This window comes from Marmota monax, unplaced genomic scaffold, assembly GCF_021218885.2.
Source record: "Marmota monax isolate L192 unplaced genomic scaffold, Marmota_monax_Labrador192_F-V1.1 WCK01_AAM20220418_F8-fsc00006, whole genome shotgun sequence".
Lineage (NCBI taxonomy): Eukaryota > Metazoa > Chordata > Mammalia > Rodentia > Sciuridae > Marmota > Marmota monax.
In genome coordinates this window covers 1400956-1424507 of record NW_026693712.1, presented here as the reverse complement: position 1 = coordinate 1424507, position 23552 = coordinate 1400956, and the positions used below count along the sequence as shown (strand labels likewise).

At 33.6% G+C, this 23552-nt stretch overlaps 1 protein-coding gene across 4 annotated transcripts in view; it reads left to right on the top strand.

Moving 5' to 3' along the window:
• The window catches only part of Cep120 (centrosomal protein 120), a 78594-nt gene that overhangs the window by 5795 nt on the left and 49247 nt on the right, over nucleotides 1-23552 (top strand). For all 4 annotated transcript variants that reach the window (XM_046460167.2, XM_058584203.1, XM_046460168.2 and 1 more), the window contains 3 exons: nucleotides 1978-2092; nucleotides 4857-4998; nucleotides 17940-18088. In XM_046460167.2, the coding sequence (XP_046316123.1) occupies nucleotides 1978-2092; nucleotides 4857-4998; nucleotides 17940-18088 (406 nt within the window). The remainder of the gene's footprint in view (nucleotides 1-1977; nucleotides 2093-4856; nucleotides 4999-17939; nucleotides 18089-23552) is intronic.

Here is a 23552-nt window from a genome sequence, read left to right as displayed (position 1 = left end):
CTGATCCAATAAAAAATTGTGAAAGAAATGATATAAGGGGCTCTTTTTAATTAATTTTATATTTGATTGTAGACACTTTGTTAAGTGTATAAAATGAACTTAAGGTTATAGCATCTTATTCTTTCATGAACTCTGACCAGAAACAGTCAAGAACAGCAATACTTCATTAAAGAACTGAAAATATATTTCCTTCTGGGAAGCACAATCACTTCAATACTTGTTCTTTCTCAGTACTAAATCTTGTCAAAATAGAAAGTTAACAGTAAAAGGAAAGCAAGGAGAAATTTATTTACTTTTGTAAATAAATTTACAAAAATTTATTTACTCATCTATTTACTAGATCAGTCCATGGATTTATTTAAAGGGATATTAAGGGGCTGGGGTTGTGCCTCAGTGGTAGAGTGCTTGCCTAGCATGTGTGAGACACTGGGTTCAATTCTCAGCACTGCATATAAATAAATGAATAAAATAAAGGTCCATCAACATCTAAAAAAATATTTTAAAAAGAGATATTAAGTTCTTAGAGAATATCAAAATGTTGTATATCCTTTCACAGCATCTAGGATATCTGCTTAGTCAAGAGTTCTGTGAGATGTCAGGATCCACATTTGTAATTGTGCTAGCACCAAGTATTACCAGTTTGATTGTTGTAGGTTGAGAAAGTACCAGAGATGTTTGTTTATTTATTTATTGGGATTGAACCCAGAGGCCCTTTTTCAAGAGTAAGCACTTGAACCTCATCCCCCCAGCCCTTTTTATTTTTTATTTTAAGACAGAGTCTCACTAAGTTGCTAAGGGCCTCATTAAGTTGCTGAGGCTGACCTCGAACTTTCAATCTTCCTACCTCAGCCACTTGAGTCCCTGGGATTACAGGCATGCACCACCAACCCCTGCTGACTGGAGATAAATTGAATTTATAAGTGCAGTCATTAAATAGTATTTCTACCAGACAAAAGTGATGATAAAATCTATTCACTTTAATGTATGAGCAAGTCTAGGAGTTCCAGACTGAAAAAGAGCTCATGCTATAGCAATCAATATAATGGCTACAGACTGTTGTCATATGTTGTGTTAACTTTTTAATTGATTTAAAATTTAGTAGTTTGATTTTATAGTGTTTACTATTTTTAGCAATAAAAAAGCTGTAAGCATGTATGTACATTATTTTGTATTTGACAATGGGGTATGATAAAGAAAATTTAAAATTAGTTCTGAAGATTCATGATAATTTTTGACTTTCAGAAGGTATCATACATTACAGAAGCTTAAGAAACATTGACCTAGAATGATAATCTCTTGGATAAGTGACTAAAATTTTGATGTTGTATATATTAGTTGGTATATAAGTATAATTAATAGTTTATATTAATTATATAAGTATAATTAATAGTTCTTTTTGGTTGAAAACTTTAAAAAAAATAAAGAATAGAGCAGGGCATAGTGGTGCAGACCTGTAATCCCAGTGACTCAGGAGACTGAAGCAGGAGGATCAAAAGTTCAAGGCAAGCCTGGGTAACTTAGTGAGGTCCCTCCTAAAAATAAAAGGACTGGGGATGTAACTCCGTGATAGAGCATTCCTGGGTTCAATCCACAGTACCGTCATCATTCACATACACACAAAAGCGTGTGTGTGTGTATGTGTATGTGTGTGTATACAAATATACACAGAGAGACACAGATATACATGATAAATATGTATATGTTTAAATATATATACACCCACACAGAGATATACATAAAAAGTATATATATATATAAATAAATAGATAGATATACCTGGTCTAATAAATTATAATTATCTGGATAATAATAGATAATCTTTTCAAGGCTAATAGGAAGTCAGTTCAATATTAAGAAAAAAAACCCAATGTATTATCACATAATTTTTTTTTTTTGGTTTTTAAAATAATTTTTATTTTTTAAAAGTAAATTGTACATTACAGGAAAAAAAATATCACATAAATTGTTATGTTACAGGCTACAGCGTACGCCTATCAAACTCCAGTGTTTTGCCCTGGATCCTTTATCTTCAGCCAAGGAAACTATAGGTTATATTGTTCTGGACTTAAGAACTGCTCAAGAAACAAAACAGGTATTGCCCTTTTGATGGTGTATGTTAGACAGTTGATTACTTTGAAAAGATGTGGATTAATGAAAAGAACATGGTGTACTAGACCATACAAGGCCATGAATTATGTCCTTGAGTTAGTAGTGTTACAGTTCTTGTGTTTTAGCTTATAAATTTGACTTAGAAAATTTCAACCTTTTAATCATCTCTTTGAACTAAATTTCTCAAACTTGTCTCTAAGCTCAAAACTATATGCAAGTAGCTCTTACTTCAAGCTTAACATTTTCACCTCCTGAGCTTTCATTTCAAAGGTGGTCCTGTTCCAGGGTTCCTTGCTTCAGTGACTCATCACCACATTCCTTCAAGATGTACAATTTAGAAATATATATATGTCTTCCTTGACACTTTCCAGTTGTTTTTTTTTTTTCCCTCTTGATCTACTATTTTGCATTTTTACTACTGCCACCCCAATTTAAGCCACCATAATTTCTCATTTTGGCTTTCATAATAACTTCCTAATTGGTTTCCCTGCTTCTTGTTCCTTGCAAATTCTTACTCCAGGGGTAGTGGTATTGGTTATGTAACATTGAGTATATTTACTTAAGTTATTTTCAGTTTAAATTATCATCTTTATTAGTCTCTTTCAGGCTGCTATAAATAATTCTTATGTCCCTCATTATCTACAAGAAATAGAATTTTTTTTTTTAACGTGCCAGGAAATTTTCATAGTATTTTAAATGGTAACATCAGAACAATCCTATGACATTATTTTCCCCATATTATAAATGAGGAAACTGAGTACCGAGAGGTAAAGTAACTTGTCCTAAGTCAGAGTAAGTTAACTTTATTGAAATAAACAACCAGTACCTCTTCTCCCTAAGGCAATACTTTTTAGAAAGTTAGTACTTTTTATTATTGAACATGTTTCTTAGGTCTTTTTATGTGTTCTCCAATCTTTTTGTATGTGATTGACTTCAGAAAATTTCAGGTTTTTATTTTTTGGATGTTTTTGTTTAGTCACAGTTGAAGAAAAATAAACATTTAAAAAAATTTTCTCTTTCACTTTAAACTCTTCCATTCTTTTTTCCCCCTTCATTCTTAAGATCACATTCTGTGAAGACAAATTTTTGTTTTTAACATTTTTGCCGCTGATAACCATGATATTTGCAAATGAAGCAGTGGGCCCAGCTCAAATTTGGAATCATTCATAAAGAACTGAAATTTTAAAATGCTTTTTAAGTGAAAATAAACTCTCTTAGGAAGAAGGTGGCTAAGGAAAGAGATCATGCCTCTTAAGTGCTCTTGATTTTCCTCATCCCTTTATGTTGTTTTTTAGAACAGTTTGTCCACATATTTATCATCAAAGTTAAGGGGAAATGGCTGAAAATTGTATTCGTTTTATAGAAACCAAATTCTTGCTTAATCTCTTCTGTTAGCAGAAATATTTGAATTTGGCTAGAAAAATATTTGAAGATCAAAATGAATTGATGCTCTACAAGTAAAACTAAACATAGAAAAATTCAGATTTGTTGTTCTGAGTTGTATATTAGAAAAATGTAAATTCTAGAAGTGATTAAAAATAGTTGTAAGGTTTATATTTAGAATTAGAAAATATCTGTAAATATAGCAACAAACTATGTTATGCATTTTTATCTTTAAGAAACTATGTTGTAGGTTTTTAAAACAATTTATGTCCTAGTTAATCCTGTTTTTCTTATCAAACATAATTTGGATATAAAATAGCCAATTTTGGATTGATCGGTGTAAGCGCCAGTTTACTATGCCTTTTTATAACAATGTTCAGAGTAAGAATGTTGTTTCCTAGTGCTGAAATGGTACCCCTTATTCATTAGGCACCAAAAATTGGTAAGCATTGTTCTGAGCTATGACATTTTTCAGGCTGGTTTTGGTACTAGAATTTCTGATCTTGCTTTAGGGGAGATTTTTAGGTAATTTAAGATTCTTTTATTCTGTGAGAAGCCTTTTTTGTTTGTTTTAATATCAGTCAAGCACATGGTTAATAATGAGAACACTAGGATTAGGCCTTTACTTTAGTATTTTGTAAATGTCTTTATTATTAACAGTAAGGATTTTTTTTCCTTATTTGATATAAGCAGATCAAAGTAGCAATGTGGCAGGAAGAAAAGATACAATAAAAAGTATGAAACAGGAGGAGTTATGGAACAGAAAATTAAGTCTTTTGTTATATAAAGGACTAAGTGAGATTGAGATACAAGGCTAAAGATAGAAATAAATGATATTATGTTTCTTCCTTTAATACTTTATCTGTTGAAGCATAAGAATTCAAGCAAAGAAGATAATCAAAACTTTTAAGTAGTTTTTTTCAAAGGGAAATTCAGTTGCTGACTTCCTAAGTAGGAATAATTTCCTTTTGAAGACAATGTGAAACAAATTTTTTTCTAAAGAGGAGAAAAGTGCTAAAAAAAAAACCTAGGAAATTTACCTTTTCTTTTATTATTAATATTATTATTTTCTTTTTTCAAATTTATTTACTTATTTATTTATTCTAATCAGTTATACATGACAGCAGAATGCTCTTTGGTTCATTGAACACAAATGGATTTTTTTTGTTTTGAATAGGATGTTGCTGTGTTTCCCAGGTTGGCCTTAAATGCCCCATCCTCCTGTCTCCTCTTCCCAAATAGTTAGGATTACAGGCTTGTGCTACTGTACCCAGCTCTTACTTAACCCTTAAGGAACATTTCTAATAAGTATTTTCCTCTGTTAGCTATTAAAGATGTTTTCTGCTTTGTTGGTTATTCATTAGGCACCAAAATGGTACCAGTTACTGAGTAATAAATACACCAAGTTCAAGTCTGAGATACAGATAAGCATCGCTTTGGAGACCGATACAAAGGCACCAGTGGATGGTTTTAAAGCAAAGGGAGCCCCACCTCGAGATGGAAAAGGTTTGTGCATAATCTTACAAGGCATTCTATGAGAAGTTAAACTATGGACTGGAACTTTTGGTGGGAGGGGTCACAGGGGGATGGGGGCAAGTGGGGCCATCATAGGGTGGTATAAGCTGATTTTATTCTAGTGCATCAAATATTGTTATACGCTGAGGTCTAGCCCCGGGTGCGGGGGGTGGGAGTGGGTTTCAGGGGTCCTGAAGGAGGAGTGGCGTTGGCGAAAGAAGAGTCTGGACGATAGGTTGCAAGTTAAGAGCAGTCTTCGTGGGGCTGGGGATGTGGCTCAAGTGGTAGCGCGCTTGCCTGGCATGCCTGTGGCTGGGGTTTGATCCTCAGCACCACATACAAACAAAGATGTTGTGTCCGCCAAAAACTGAAAAATAAATATTAAAAAAATTCTCTCTCTCTCTCTTAAAAAAAAAAAAAAAAAAGAGCAGTCTTCAGAAGAAATCTCTGCTGCCCCTGGAGGAGCCTTTATTTTTATACCTTTTTACAGGTTTTTTTTTTTTTTTTTCAGGTAGTTAATGGATAGCTTCAAAGCCCGAAACTTTTTTGATTTACATAATTTTCAAGAGTTACAATCTTTTCTGACATACATTGATTATCAAAGATATTAAAGTATGTTGTTTAAAATATTTTTCTGTAACCTTAGCCAATCATGATTATGCTTTTAGGTTTTTTACCTCAATCACAAGTTGCTAGGCAACACAACTAGACTACATGACTCCTGACCTATTATTCACTTCTAACTTTAAAGCATACCTATAATTATTTCATTAACCTTTAACTTTAAAGCATACTTATGATTATTGGTAAGCTTTCTTACTTCTAAACTAAAATCACAGGAAAACACACTTAAAGTAGTGAAAGTCTATTATTTAAAAGCCTACTACTCTGAAGTGCCTCTAAAAGATATCTATGTTAATTTTACATTATTCTATTTTTAATTTCCAAGGTAATTTCCTTTTTTCATATGACTTATTCAACTACTTTCTTAAAGAACTTCCTTGATCCTTGGTCAAAGCACACCAATTCTTATGTCTTTGTAATCTTTAACTAAAGGGCAGGCTTTACACCTCAACCCATTTGTCATTTATATTAACTATGTGTTTTCCATTTTCATCTTAAGTTTCCGCGTAAAGCAAAGGAGGGTCTATTGGTTGCAGGAATGTATTTTTATTAGCCTCTTGTCTTCTAGGAGGATACTATAAGCTACATACGGTAGTCCTTGTACTGTTGGCATAGCAATTGTTTTTCTGTAGCTAGGCTGTTGTACAGGTTGTGGCTTTAGGATGGGGTTTGGAGGGGGGCTAGTGTAAATTGTTAACCATGGGATAAATATTTCTTGTTGTTTAAGCTTGAGGAATAATACCATTGTTTGTATCCTGAGAGAGATTGAAATGCACCTCATGGCATGTCTCAATTGTATCCTTAGTCTCATTCTGGGAATTTTCCTGCAATCTCAGGCAATACGTACTTTTATTATTGATTGACGTATGCCCTGTTATCCATATCATGAGTATCATAAACAAAACACTTAACATTCCTAATGGTTCCAGTTTCCAGATGGTGTGGCCTTGCCTCAGCGTCCCCCACGCTGTGACCCTGTCAGACAGCGGGTGCAGGAACGCTTTCACCATTTACACATGTGGCATTTGTTGCCCTTAGCTCTTGTTTACAATTCTTAGAAACACAAAAACCTTTTCTTTTCCTTATTTGATATATAGTAAAACAAAGAAGAATGTTATATTTTTAGAAATTCACAATTTAGGAAAATTTTCTTTCTAGGATGAATGCAGGAAAGCCTCCAAAATGCCCATGCTATTCTGTTCACTAATTCAACTGTAGTTTAACAAAACCTTCATATATTTTTCTTTTTAATTTATAATTTTTTTAAAGAGAAGTTTTAGTTTTATAGCAAAATTAGAGAATAGAGAGAGTTCCATGTATTTCCTGCCCCTTACAGGTCAACATCTGTCAACTTAGTACCAGAGTGGTGTTTTTACAATTGATGTGCCTACATTGGCACATCATTATCACCAAAAATACATAGTTTACATTTGAATTCATTCTTGGTGTTGTACAGTCTATAGGTTTTGATAAATGTGTTAATGTCGTGTATCCACCATAGTATCATGCAAAATAGTTTTACCACGCTGTGCTCTGTGCTCTGTCTGTTCACCCCTTCCTCCCACAAAGTCCCTGGCAGTGGTTTGGTTGTATCCCCCAAAATTCATATGTTGGTATCTTTGGGATCTGATTATGTCATGAGGGTCTTGCCATTATGAATGGTATAATTCTGTTCATGGATAACATGTTCATGGGTTTCAGGGGAGTAGGTCTATTATTAAAGCCAGTTCGGCTGCCATGAGCTCCCTTACCATGTGATGCCCTGTACCACCTGGGACTCTGTAGAGTCCTTATTAGTAAGAAGGTCTTTATTCAATAAGGCCACTCACCCTCTGATTTTTCTAGCTACCAGAACAATAAAAAATAAATTTCTTTATAAATTATTTAGTCTCCAAAGTGTTTAATTAAAGCAAGAGAAAATAGACTGTTACTGATCTTTTGTTACTATCTCCAAAATTTTGCCTCTTTCAGAATATCATATAGTTGGAATCACACAGTATGTAGTCTTTTTCAGAGTGGCTCCTTTCCTTTAATAACTTCAATAACTTAAGCTCATGTAAGGTTCCTCCATGTCTTTGTAGAGCTTGATAACTCATTTTTTTTTTTTAATTTTTAGGGCTGAATAACATTCCATTGTCTATATAAACTACAGTTTGTATATCGTTTTGACTATTAAAGGAAATTCTGGTTGCTTCTAACTTTTGAAGTTTTGAATAAAGCTGCTATAAATATTTGTTTGCAGTTTTTTTTTGTGAATATGTTTTCAGTTCATTTGGGTATTTACCAGAGAGTTTGATTGCTGAATTATGTGGTAAGATTATGTTTAAGAAATCCCTAAACTGTCTTCCAAAGTGGCTGTATCATCTTACATTTCCAGCAGCAATGAATGATAGTTCCTGTTGCTCCATAATCTAGCCAACATTCACTGTTGTTAGTGTATTCAATTTTGGCCATTATAATAGGTGTACAGTGCTATCTCATTGTTGTTTTAATTTGCATTTCTTAATGATATATAATGGTGAGCATATTTATATATGCTTACCTGCCATCTGTATATCTTCTTTCATTAGGTGTGTTTTCAGGTCTTAGGTCCAATTAAAAAAAATTTTTTTTTTAGATGGACACAATGCCTTTATTTCACTATTTATTTTTATGTGGTGCTGAGGATTGAACCCAGTGCCTCATACGTGCAAGGCAAGCGCTCTGTCACTGAACCACAATCCCAACCCCTTTGGTCCAATTTTTAATCCACTTGTTTATGTTATTATTGAGTTTTATAGGTTCTTTGTATATTTTGGCTGTCTTATTAAATGTGTCTTTGGCATATATATTTTCTCAGTCTGTGGCTTGTCTTTTTAATCTGCTGACATTGTCTTTCACAAGGCCTAACTTTTTAATTTTAATGAAGTGTAGCTGATCAGTTATATCACTCATAGATTGTGCCATTGTTGGTATATCTGAAAAATTATTGCCATATCCAAGGCTATGTAGGTTTCTCTTATGTTATCTTCCAGGAGTTGTATGGTTTTTGCATTTTACGTTTAGGTCTTTGATTTTAAGTTAATTTTTGTGAAGGGTGTAGATCTGTCTGTGTTTTATTTTTTTGTATCTGGATATCCATTTGTTCAGCCATTGTATTGTCTTTGCTCCTTTGTCAAAAATCAGTTGATTGTGTTTATGTGCATGTATTTTCTAGACTCTCTATTCTGCTCCATCATTAGATTTGTTAATTCCACAGTCTGTTTTTAAAAATATTTTTTGTCAATAGACCTTTATTTTATTTATTTATATGCAGTGGTGAGAATCGAACCCAGTGCCTCACACATGGTAGGCAAGCACTTTACCACTGAATCACCACCCTAGCCCCAATTCCACAGTCTTGATTACTATTACTTTATAGTAAGTAAGACTTGAAGTCAGGTAGTTCTGTGTTGCATTGGTTGTTCTATGTCTTTTACCCCTCAATATACAACTTTAGAATTAGTTTGTCAGTATTAAAATAATTTGCTTCTCTTTTTATTAGGTTTACAGTGGATCTATAAATCAAGTTGGGAAGAATGGACTAATAGGAAATATTGAATCTTTCTCTCCATGAATCTCTCCATTTATTTAGTCCCTTGATTTTTTAATCAGAATTTTGTCTTTTTCTTCATACAAATCTTGTATACATCTTGTTAGATTTATAGCTAAGTACTTCATTTTTTGGCAGATATTAATGTAAATCGTAACATTTTTATTTTGTTTATTGTGCTATATAGGGAAGCCATTGACTTTCATGTTAACTTTCTATCCTGCCATTTCCTATAAACTCTTATTAGCTACAGAATGATTTCTCTTTTTTTGGTCAGATCTTTTTTAAATTTTCTAGTTTTTTGTTTTTCTTTTTTATTTTTGAGACAGGTTCTTAACAAGTTGCTTAGGGACTGAGGATGATCTTGAACTTGTGATCTGCCTACCTCAGCCTCCAGAGCTGCTAGGCTTAAATGTGTGCACCACCCTGCCCAGCTTCGTCAACTCTTTCCATGTGCTAATTTCCTACCTAATGTCATTTAAAGAAAAGGCTATTTTATTTCTTTTTAATCTGTGTACTTTTATTTCCTTTTCTGGTTCTATTATACGAGCAAGGACTTCCAAGTAAGATATTGAAAAGGAGTAATGGGAGGATATTTGTGTCATATCTGATCTTAGTGAAAACTAGTATGATATTAGCTGTAGGTTTTTTATTGATATTCTTTATTAAGTTGAGGAATTTTCCCTGTGATTCTAGTTGAGAGGGTTTTGTTTGTTTTCACTATCATGAATTGGTGTTAGGTCTTGTCATATGTGCTTTCTGCATATATTGATATGATTGTGTGATTTTTCTTCTTCAGTTTATTGATGTCATGAATTACAATAGTTGATTTAAAAAAAATTTTTTTAGTTGTATATGGACACAATACCTTTATTTGTTTATTTTTATGTGGTGCTGAAGATTGAACCCAGTGCATCACACCTGCTAGGCAAGCACTCTACCACTGAGCCACAACCCCCAGCCCCTACAATAATTGATTTTTGATAGTAAAAGTAAACTTTGTGTGCCTGAGATAAATCCCACTTGATCATGATACATATTTTTTTAATCCATGTTGGATTCAATATACTAATATTTTGTTGAAGATTTTTGCATGTATGCTTATGAGGAATATTGGTCTGTAGTTTCTCTCTCTCTCTTTTTTTTTTTTTTTGTAGTATGAGTTAGGAAATGGTTTTTCAGTTTGCATTTTCTGGAAGAGATTGTAGAGAATTGGTATCGTTTCTTCCTTAAATTTTTGGTTGAATTCACTAGTATAACCTATATGGACCTGTTTTCTATTTTGGAAGGCTGTAAATTATTGGTTCAGTTTTTCTCCTGTTGTTAGTCCTGTTCAATTTGTTTCTTTTTGTGTGAGTTTTAGCATGTTGTTTCTTTCATCTGGATTTTCACATTTGTGTACATGGACTTGTTCATAGCATTCTATATTTTCCTTTTAACATCCATAGGATTTGTAGTGATGTCCTATTTTTCATTTCTGATATTAGTAATATGTGTCCTTTCACCTTTTTTCTTCCTTATTTAGCCTGGCCAGAGGCTATTAATTTTAATCTTTTTAGACAATCAGCTTTTGTTTTGGTGATTTTTCTCTTGATTTTCTGTCAATTTCATTGATTTGTTGTGATTTTTTTTATTACTTTCTACTATAGTCTTTGGTCTTAATTTGCCATTCTTTTTCTAATTTTCTAAGGTGGAAGCTTAGATGAGTGGTTTAAGACCTTCTTTTCTATTATATGTATTGAATGGATGCAATACATATAATATTGCATCCTACAACTCTTAATGAATTGTGTTTTCATTTTCATTTAGTTCAAGATATTTTTATATTTCTCTTGATTTCTTCTTTGACTTGTGTGTTATTTAGAATTATGTTGTTTAATCCAATTATTTGGGGATTTTTCAGCTATCTTTTTTGTTATTGATTTCTGGTTTAACTCCGTGTAGCCTAAGAGCAGACATTGTATGACTTGTATTCTTTTGAATTTGTTAAAGTATATATTATGGCCCAGAATATTGTCTGTCTTGGTGAGTATTTCATGTGAGCTTGAGAAGAATGTGTATTTGGTTATGGGTAGATGAAGTCATCTGTAGATATTCATTATGTCCAGTAGATTTTTGGTGTTGATAAGTTCACCTATGTTTTTCCTGATTTTGTATTTTTTGGATGTGTCCATTTATGAGAGTGCGGTGTTTAATAAGACTCCAGCTATGTTAGTGGATTCAACTGTTTCTCTTTGCATTTTTGTCAGTTTTTGTCGCATATATTTTGATGCTGTAGTATTAGGTGCATACATATTCAAGATTGTTATGTCTTGAAGAAGGAATCCCTTTATTATCATGCAGTGTCCCTGTTTGTCCCTGATAACTTTGCTTGGTTTGAAGTCTGCTTTGTGTGAAATTAATATAAATACTTCATTTTATTTTTATTAGTGTTAGCATGGTATGTCTTTCTCAGCTACTTTATAGTTAATCTAATTTATCTTTGTATTTAAAGTGGATTTATTTTTTTTTTTTAATAATTTTTTTTTGGGCTGGGGATGTGGTTCAAGCGGTAGTGAGTGAGCTTGCCTGGCATGCGTGCGGCCCGGGTTCGATCCTCAGCACCACATACAAACAAAGATGCTGTGTCCGCCAAAATACTAAAAAAAAAAAAATAAATATTAAAATTCTCTCTCTCTCTCTCACTCTCTCTTTAAAAAAAATAATTTTTTTTAGTTGTCAGTGGACCTTTATTTTATTTATTGATATGTGGTGCTGAGAATCGAACCCAGTGCCTCACACATGCTAGGCAAGTGCCCTGCCACTGAGCCACAACCCCAGCCCTAAAGTGGACAATATATAATTGGGCATTATTTTTTAATCTATTGTGACCATCTATTTTTTTTTTAATTTTATTAGTAATTGATGAACCTTTATTTATTTATTTATTTATATGTGGTGCTGAGAATTTAACCCAGTACCCCACACATGCTAGGCAAGCACTCTACCACTGAGCTACAACCCCAGCCCATGACCATCTATTTTTAATTGGTGCATTTAGACCATTGACATTCAAAGAGATTACTGGTACAGTTGGTTTAAATATTGACCACATTTGTTGTGTGTTTGATTTATTACCCTGGTTTCAGTTTTGTTTTTACTCTTTCTCTTCCTTTTTTTGGCTTTAATTTTATACAACTTAATTTTCTCTCCTTTCTTAGTGTATCACTTATTCTTCTGTTTTTTTTTTAATTAATTTTTTATGAACTCTTTTCACTTGTTGCCATTGGATTTATGACTAGTCCAAATCTATTTTCATTTTACACTATGTCACTTTGTGGGTAGTTAAGTAACTTATAGCCACAAAACAAAACTAATCCTTCTCTCCTATCCCTTTGTGTCTTTGGTGTAATGTCATGTCTTTGTAAGTATATACATAAACATGTAACCATACGTAATTGAATAAATTGTTGCTAGGATTATATTTTATTTTGAATAAACAAAATGAATCAAGAATAAAAAAGTTTTTATTTTATCATCATTTATTTTCTAAAGCTTATCATTTCTTTTTGTTGGTCCAAGATTCTGCTGATCCTTGTCATTTTCCCTGTCTCTTAAGAACAACTTTTTTTTTTTTAGTTACAGGAATTGAAGCTGGAGCATTTAACCCTGAGTCACACCTTCAGCATTTAAAAAAAAAAAAAAATTATTTTGAGACAGGGTCTCTCTGAATTGCTGAGACTGGTTTTGAACTTGCTATCATCTGCCTCAGCCTTCATACCTGCTGGGATTACAACATGCATGTGCCACTGCACCAGGCTTAAGAACTTCTTTTTAACATTTCTTGCATGGCATGTCTATGGGCAATAAAGTCCTTCAATATTTGTTTGTCTGAGAAAGTATTTTCTTTACACTTTAGAAGGCTAATTTTACCATATATAGAATTCAAGGTTGGTGAAATTTTCTTTCATTGCCCTGTTTTGTTCCACTCTCTTCTTGCTTACATGGTTTCCGAAAAGTTGGATAGAATTCTTATCTCTGCTCCTCAAGGTTTTCTTGTAAGGTTAGCTTCTATCAAGATTCTTTCTGATATTTGAGTAGGACATGCCAAGCTGGAGTGGTTCAGATTCTTTTTTATTTGTTTTTGTTTTATTTTATGTATTTTTTCTTCCTCCTTGGTGTTCTGTTAGCTTTCTACATTGAGGACTTGGTGTTTGGCATCAATTTGGGGAAATTCTCAGATGCTTTAATATTGCTTCTGTTTCTTTCTGTTTATTCTTTTTCTAGTATTTCTGTCATGTGTGTTGTGCCTTTTAAAGTTGTCATACAGTTCTTGGATGTGTTCTCTCTCTCTCTCTCTCTCTCTCTCTCTCTCTCTCTCTCTCTCTCTCTCTCTCTTTTTCCCTCAGTATTTATCTCTTTGATTTCCAGTTTGGGAAGTTTCTCTTGTCATATCCTCAAGTTCTGAGATTCTTTGTTGAGTCATGTCTAGTCACTAAAGAACACACCAAAAGCATTCTTCATTTCTGTTGTATTTTTGATTTCTTGCATTTCTCTTTGTTACACATTTCATCTTTGCCTACTTTATCTGTCTCTGTATTTTGTCTGCTTTTTCCAGTAAAGCCTTAACATATTAATCATATTTTTAAAAAAAATTCCTGTTCTTATAATTCTAATATTCCTGTCATATGTAACTTTAGTTCTGATGCTTATTTAGTCTTTTTAGACCTTTTTCTTTTTTTTTTGGCTTTTAGTATGCTTTGCAGTTTTTTACTGAAAGCCAGACATGTTCGTTACAACATTCATACATTTCTCCTACATAATCATGATATGTTCATCAAAATTGGGAAATTAACTTTGAAACATTAACACCATGTAACCTTATTACATTAATGAAACATTGATATATTACTACTGTATAATTCGCTTACATTTTACCAGTTGTATCAGTAATGTCATTTTTAGGATGAGGATTTAGTTTAGAATCTGGTATTTCATTTACTTGACATGGCTGTGTATTCTGCTTTAATCTGAAGTAGATCCTTCATCTTTTAATGAACTTCAAATTTTGAAGATATGGCTAGTTAATTTCCAGAATGTCCCTTGACTTGAATTTATCTGATTTGAGATTTAGGTTACATGTCTTTGGCAAGAATATCATGTTTTTCTCATTTCATCTTATTAGGTAATGCACAGTTTTATTGGTCCTGTTACTGATGGTGCTCACTTTGATTACTTGGTTAATATGTGTGTCAGTGTTCTCAACTATAAACTCATACTTTTTTCCTTTGTAGTTAATAAATCTTTTGTAGGCAAAATTGTGAAGTTATGAAAATACCCCAATCCTCAATAGAACTTTACTTTATTCATTTATTTATAACAGTATGGATTTATAGTTTTCTTTTTTATTTATCATTTTATTTCTTATCTGTGTCCCAGTTTGGGGCAGCCCTTTCAAGCTGCTTTTCCCCTTTTGACTCTTTTCATTATTCTTTGAGCTTTTTTATATTTTCTGACACAGGAGATTATTCTAGGCTTATTTTGTGTGTTTCCTGTGTCGGTTGGGTATTCAACTATTTATCTGTGGAGCCCTCTTTCCTTTTAGCAAACAGTTTTTAGAAGTCAAGATCCCGTAACCAAAATTAGGGAATGTGTGTACCTATGTATGTCTCAAATAAATACATACATACATTTATCTTTATTCCTTTTTGTATTGTTAGAATTCCACAGATTGGGTAATTTATAAAGAACAGAAATTTATTTCTCAGAGTTCTGGAGGCTGGAAAATCCAGAATCAAAGCACTGGCATATGGTGAGGGCCTTATAAACGTATCTTCGCATGGCAGAAGGCCAAAAGGCAAGAGAGGACCTTTTTAAAAAGGTTTCTAATCCCATTCATGGGAAAAAACCATCCTGACCTAATCGCCTCTTAAAGACCCTACCTCTTAAACTATCACATTGGCCATTATGTTTTTTTTTAAAGAGAGAGAGAATTTTTTAATATTTTATTTTTATTTTAGTTTTCGGTGGATACAACATCTTTATTTTATTTTTATGTGGTGCTGAGGATCGAACTCAGTGCCCCGCACATGCCAGGCGAGTGCCACATCACCAGCCCAGCCATTATGTTTTAACTCTCAAATCATGGAGGTGACATACTCAAACATAATACATGGAAACCTTTTCATCTATATTTATCCATAGATATTAAACAGAGTTCACACTGACACTTTTTAATTTTATTCCTGCACCACAAAGTATATTGCTCATTTTCTCTCTTTCCATATTTGTAACTTTTTCCGGACAGTGAGAAACCTCTCATAGTTATTATTTGAACTTCTAAGCTCTGCTGACCTTATCATGTAATAGCTACCTTTATTACATGTGTCAGATATTGTGCTAAGTGTTTTGCTTTCAGTATTTGATCTTTAGAACCATATAAAAATTTTGCAGAAGGAAAAATGGAGACTAAAAGAGATCATATCATTTTTCAATATAACTTGTAAATAACAATTAATTTGGAACTTTGGTTTATGTGACTTAAATATCTCTATTCTTTTTTTTTTTTTAAGAGAGAGAGATTTTTTTAAAAAAAAATTTATGTTTTAGTTTTCAGTGGACACATCTTTATTTTATTTTATTTTTATGTGATGCTGAGGATCGAACCCAGCGCCCGGTGCATGCCAGGCGAGCGTGCTACCGCTTGAGCCACATACCCAGCCCTATTCTTAACACTTACTATTTTCAGCTATGCTACAGTAAGCACATGTTCTTAGGATTAACTCTACAAGAGGGATTGCTTGTTATGGAATAGGAATATATATATAATTTTGATAATCACTGATACATTACCCTTCCAATAGGTTGTACTAGTATATGCTGGTTGAGAGTGTCCATTTTCCTGCATTTTCCCCAACATTGGATAGTGTTTGTTCTTTTAGTTGTATGTCTTTTTCTTTAAATCAATTTGAAAAACTCTTGACCAGTGTAGTCTTTTCATACTAAGGCCTATTTGATTATATTAGTCTCTTCTCAAAGCTATTTTGTGGTTTTCCCTTTATTTTTATAAAACTTTCCATGTTTTGATGTAGTATTTAGGAAAACCCTTCATAGTATAGCTTCTGCTTGTCTCTCCAGCCACTCTTTTTATACATCAGTGCTCACTTTCCTAATCCAGCACATTATATCTTGTGATTCTTTAACTACATACTTTCTCTTGCTTCTGTGTCTTTGTACATATTGTTCCTCCATCTAGAACGTATTTTTCACTCTCATATTCTGTTTTTCAGTCACCTTTCTCTTCTTAGCCAAATCTAGCTTATTCTTTTCTTTTCAATTTAGGTTCATTAGGAAACTTATGTTATATGCCTTTGTGTGTGGTTTATGCAATTGAAGTTCTTTAAAATATTAAAACCAAATTCTGAAATAATATTTTATGTATAGAAAGAATAAAATTAAATAAGGTTTTTTCAAGAAGGAAACACTGCTTTATTCTATGAAGCTTATGTCATCCTGATATCAAAACCAGACAAAAACACATCAAGGAAAGAAAGTCTCAGGCCGATATCCCTGATGAACATAGATGCAAAATTCTTAATAAAATATTGGCAAGCCATACAAAAACCCATTAAAAATTAGTGCATCATAATCAAGTGGGTTTCATTCCAGAGATGCAAGGTTGGTTCAGCATATAGCAATCAATAGATGTAATTCTCCACAAAATTTAAAAAATGTAAAGAGACTAAGGCAGAAGGGATCACAAGTTCAAGGCCAGCCACATGTTAGCGAGGATGTGGAGGAAAAATACACTCATTCATTGTTGGTAGGACTGCAAATTAGTGTAACCAGTCTGGAAGGCAGTATGGAGGTTCCTCAAAAAATTAGGAATGGAACCACCACATGACCCAGCTATCTCACTCCTTAGTATATTTCCCAAATCTCTCAAATCAGTATAGTATAGGGACACAGCCACATCAGTATTTATAGCAGCACAGCTCACAATAGCCAAACTATGGAACCAACCTAGGTGCCTTTCAATGGGGGTGAAAGGATGAATGGATAAAGAAAATATGGTATATGTACTCAATGGAGTATTAGTGAGCCATTAAAAAGAATGAAATTATGTCATTTGCTGGTAAATGGATGAAACTGATGACCATAATGCTACATGAAATAAATCTGACCCAGAAAGTCAAAGGTTGAATCTTTGTTATGTCAAAGATATTCTAAAATAAGGGAGGGGGGTGGGCAGGAATTCTGGCAAAAGAAAAATCGAGAGTGTAGAAGAAGGGGATTGTGGGGGAAGGAAGAGGGACAGGATAAGGGAAAAATGTTGGAATGAACATGAACTAATTTTCCAGTGTATGTATATGAATATACTACAATGAAACTCACCATTATGTATATCCACAGATACTAATTTAAAAAATGTAAATAAAGATCACTAGACTAGAGGAAAGGAAATGGTGGTGGGGAGGGATGGGTAATACTGGGGACTGAATTGGAGTAAATTATATTCCATGCATTTATAATTATATCAAAATGCACCCTAATATTATTAACTATTATGAACCAATAAAAATAATGAAAAAATAAGGTTTCTTTGGAAAGTTTATAAGAAATTAAAGAAAACTATTTGAGATATTAACTGTATCCATGAAAATTGCCAAGTAAATTTAAAAATATAATTAGCTTTTAAAATCTTATAATGGTTTATGGCAAAGTATAAGCCAGTTTAATCGTGTTTTTCTTTGTAAAGTACCTGCTAGCCTGTCTGGACTTGACCCGAAGGACATTGTAGCAGTGCTGAATGAAGAGGGAGGGTACCATCAGATTGGACCAGCAGAGTATTGTACTGACTCCTTTATTCTGTCAGTGACCATAGCGTTTGCCACCCAGTTGGAGCAGGTGAGATGTTCCCTGAGATTAGTGATTTGTGCAGAATTTGAAAACCATTTTATTTTAAAAATCCTACCTTTAGGCGTTAAAAAGATTTGCAAGTAGTCTTTTAAAACATGTAAAACAAATGTTTTTTTTTTTTTTTTTTCATTTCATAAAACATTTTTGCTTTTGGAAAAGAATAGATTTCAATATCTTGTTACAATAAGATATATTAGATTTAGAAAATGATCATCAGTATACATTGTTTGCCATTGTATTGTATGTCATTGTAAGTATTGACAAAAGGATTTCTTAAATTTGCTTTTTTTTTTTTTTTTTTGAAAATTTTAAAAAATTTATTGGTTCTTTTTAGTTATACCTAACAGCAGAATCCATTTAAATATACTTTTTAAATAATGTGCTAGCTGGAGACATGTGCAGGGTCAGGAAACACTTTGTCTCATTAGTATTTAATGCTTGTCATGTCTGGGATTATTTTTTACCTTGCTTATAAGCTAACAAATTATCCTGTTACTTTCATGGATGCTGACAAAAGATATTAGATTCTTGGGTTAAAAATCAAAGGACTTTATTACTTTAAAGCAAGCAAGCAACAAGAATGTAGCTACATTTTCTTCAGTTCCCTTTACCCGAAGTCCCATGGGGGTTATACAGAGAGGCACACATTGATTTTTGTCACAGCTGAGGAAAATGATTTTGGGGAATGCACCACCATTATTATAAGTGGTAAGCAGCCCTGGCCTTAGTCCAGGAAGATGTGTTACCTTATTTCCCTGGGCTACCAGCTATATCCATGGGAAGCAGCTTAGGTAAGACTGGTCAAGGTCTTGCAGTCTTGACACACTCAGCAGGAATATGCCAGGATTGTTGTGGTAGATTGACTTAATACAAAATTAACTATTTTTCTTTTGCCCTTCTTATGAACAAGTGTACTTTTCTTGACATTGTGTTGGTTTATAGCACCTGAAATAAATTAATATATTTTAAATTGGGAATTTGGCTTATGACTAAAATTTTTATTATTTACTTTCTTTTTAAAAGATATTTATTTTTTAGTTGTAGTTGAACACAGTGCCTTTATTTTATTTATATGTAGTGCTGAACCCAGGGCCTCCTCGCATGTGCCAGGTGAGCGCTCTACTGCTGAGCCACAACCCCAGCCCATTATTTATTTTCTTAAAGCTACAAAATGCCCACATAATCTACATTCACAGGTGAAATATGCAATTGGTGATTGCATTTTTATTTAACTTTCAAGATTGCTTAGTTACAGTTCTTCTTAGGAAACATGTTTGTCACACTAAATTCATGGCCACTACTAAAAGGATTTTTAATACATGCATTCTTTGGATGTTTACTCTTTTTCCTCTCATTTGGTATTGTCATTTCCTCATTGACACATGTACTTTTTTTTTTTCCATCCGTTTCTTTATTTTTCTTCTCATAAAGTTCTGCTGTGGATTGCCTCAGCTTAATGTGCCACCTTGATTGTGAGGAAGGTCCATTGTCTTTTTTTATTAATTGCATCAGGACACTCTTGTCCACATGTCAGATGATTATGATTCACCTTATGTGAATATCCAGAATAAAGGCAAAAATTCCTAGTGACCAAAAGCAAATTAGTTGGGGCTGGGGTTGTGGCTCAGTAGTAGAGTGCTTGCCTAGCATGTGTGAGGCACTCAGTTTGATTTTCAGCACTACATATAATAAATAAAATAAAGGCTCATTGACAACTAAAATATATAAATATAAATATGTGTATAAAAGTCTATTAGTGGTTTCCTGAGGCTGGGATCAGGGGAAAATTTGGGAATTTGGCTGCTTAATGGTTACATTATTGTTGTCTGGGATAAAACTAGCCACTTAGTTTTTTTCTTCTCAGCTGAGACAAAGGCAATGTGAGAAAGCATATAGAGATAAACATACCTTTTCAGATGCAAATCAGTGATTGAGAACATGTTACTTAAAAAAATTATATGTAGTAGAATAGAGGTTTGAGTTTGCAGCAAGAATGGATGGTGATAACCTTACTTCTTTCTTAAGTATGTAAAGTAAGGCTAAAAACTGCCATAGTCTCTATATTCCAAGGTAATAAAAAATTTTTAAAAGAATCTTTTCCATAGTGGGAATTAAAGTTAATTGTACTATGAAATATATAAAGGCCATCTTTGTTTCTTAACATTTTTATTGCTTTCTGATTATGGAAGAAAATAAGTCTCTAATCATTGTTATGGGCAATGCATTTTTCCCCAAATATTTTTCCATTTTCATATAATAACAACTAGCATGGAACATGTATTATCTCTTATAATCCTTCCAACAAAAAGAAAATGGAAGCACAGAGGAATTAAGTAATTTTAAGGTTTTGCAACAAGTTATTGATGGAACCAGACAGAATTGGGGGTTGAGGTCTGAATCCAGAATTTGTGTTTATATGTGTTATAAGTGATAGTTGTGCTAAGTTCTCTATCTCCATTTCTCCCTCTCCTTCCCTCCATATACACATCCACACACACAAACACATTCTGCTACTGTAAGTTGTTATTTTCACAAACTGTATGAACTATACAGTAACTTTTTAAACCAAGTAATGTCTTGGGTAAGTTTTATGTCAGTATTATCATTTAGCAGCCATACTGTATGCCACCTATTTAAAGTCATCTCCTTTTGATGGATACATTAAATATTTATAGTTGATTATTTAACATTGTTCTAGTGAAGATTGGAGTCTGTCTGCAGATATTTTATACTTTATAGGACAGGAATCACATCTTTTAGTCATCTGTTGCCATGAAACTAGCAACTCTAAGAAATAACACTCCTAGAACAAAAGGTATATATTTTTTTGTAGCTGTTAATTCATAGATCAGTTTTTTGTTTTTTAATTCAGAGACCTAGTGTAAAGTGTTATTTAAATAACCTGAATTAAGATTTAAAAATAAATATTTTCTTATAAGTGGAGCCTCTATTGGTGGAATAGGATAAGATGAAATAAAGTAAATGAAAATAAAGAAAGTTTAGTTTACATATCAAAAAAATTGTACACCATGATCAAGTAGGATTCATCCCTGGGATGCAAGGCTGGTTCAATATACGGAAATCAATAAATGTTATTCACCACATCAATAGACTTAAAAATAAGAGCCATATGATCATCTCGATAGATGCGGAAAAAGCATTCGACAAAGTACAGCATCCCTTTATGTTCAAAACTCTAGAAAAACTAGGGATAACAGGAACATACCTCAATATTGTAAAAGCAATCTATGCTAAGCCTCAGGCTAGCATCATTCTGAATGGAGAAAAACTGAAGGCATTCCCTCTAAAATCTGGAACAAGACAGGGATGCCCTCTCTCTCCACTTCTGTTCAACATAGTTCTCGAAACACTGGCCAGAGCAATTAGACAGACGAAAGAAATTAAAGGCATCAAAATAGGAAAAGAAGAACTTAAATTATCACTATTTGCAGATGATATGATTCTATACCTAGCAGACCCAAAAGGCTCTACAAAGAAACTATTAGAGCTAATAAATGAATTCAGCAAAGTGGCATGATATAAAATCAACACGCATAAATCAAAGGCATTCCTGCATATCAGCGACAAATCCTCTGAAATGGAAATGAGGACAACCACTCCGTTCAAAATATCTTCAAAAAAAAATAAAATACTTGGGAATCAACCTAACAAAAGAGGTGAAAGACTTATACAATGAAAACTACAGAACCCTAAAGAGAGAAATAGAAGAAGATCTTAGAAGATGGAAAAATATACCCTGTTCATGGATAGGCAGAACTAACATCATCAAAATGGCGATATTACCAAAAGTTCTCTATAGGTTTAATGCAATTCCAATCAAAATCCCAACGGCATTTCTTGTAGAAATAGAGAAAGCAATCATGAAATTCATATGGAAAAATAAAAGACCCAGAATAGCAAAAACAGTACTAAGCAGGAAGTGTGAATCAGGCGGTATAGCGATACCAGACTTCAAACTATACTACAGAGCAATAGTAACAAAAACAGCATGGTACTGGTACCAAAACAGGCGGGTGGACCAATGGTACAGAATAGAGGACACAGAAACCAATCCACAAAACTACAACTATCTTATATTTGATAAAGGGGCTAAAAGCATGCAATGGAGAAAGGATAGCATCTTCAACAAATGGTGCTGGGAAAACTGGAAATCCATATGCAACAAAATGAAACTGAATCCCTTTCTCTCGCCATGCACAAAAGTGAATTCAAAATGGATCAAGGAGCTTGATATCAAATCAGAGACGCGCCGTCTGATAGAAGAAAAAGTTGGCTACGATCTACATACTGTGGGGTCGGGCTCCAAATTCCTCAATAGGACACCCATAGCACAAAAGTTAATAACTAGAATCAACAAATGGGACTTACTCAAACTAAAAAGTTTTTTCTCAGCAAAAGAAACAATAAGAGAGGTAAATAGGGAGCCTACACCCTGGGAACAAATTTTTACTCCTCACACTTCAGATAGAGCCCTAATATCCAGAGTATACAAAGAACTCAAAAAATTAGACAATAAGAGAACAAACAACCCAATCAACAAATGGGCCAAGGACCTGAACAGACACTTCTCAGAGGAGGACATACAGTCAATCAACAAGTACATGAAAAAATGCTCACCATCTCTAGCAGTCAGAGAAATGCAAATCAAAACCACCCTAAGATACCATCTCACTCCAGTAAGATTGGCAGCCATTATGAAGTCAAACAACAACAAGTGCTGGCGAGGATGTGGGGAAAAGGGTACACTTGTACATTGCTGGTGGGACTGCAGATTGGTGCAGCCAATTTGGAAAGCAGTATGGAGATTTCTTGGAAAGCTGGGAATGGAGCCACCATTTGACCCAGCTATTCCCCTTCTTGGTCTATTCCCTAAAGACCTAAAAAGAGCATGCTACAGGGACACTGCTACATCGATGTTCATAGCAGCACAGTTCACAATAGCAAGACTGTGGAACCAACCTAGATGCCCTTCAATAGACGAATGGATAAAAAAAAATGTGGCATTTATACACAATGGAGTATTACTCTGCATTAAAAAAATGACAAAATCATAGAATTTACAGGGAAATGGATGGCATTAGAGCAGATTATGCTAAGTGAAGCTAGCCAATCCCTAAAAAACAAATGCCAAATGTCTTCTTTGATATAAGGAGAGTAACTAAGATCAGAGTAGGGAAGAAGAGCAGGAGAAGATGATTAACATTTAACAGGGATGAGAGGTGGGAGGGAAAGGGAGAGAGAAGGGAAATTGCATGGTAATGGAAGGAGACCCTCAGGGTTATACAGTGGAGGGGGTAGAGAGAGAGGAGGGGAGGGGAGGGGAGAGGTGGGGAGGGGGGAGGGTGGAGGATGGGAAAGGCAGGGGAGCACAACAGACACTAGTATGGCAATATGTAAATCAATGGATGTGTAACTGATGTGATTCTGCAAT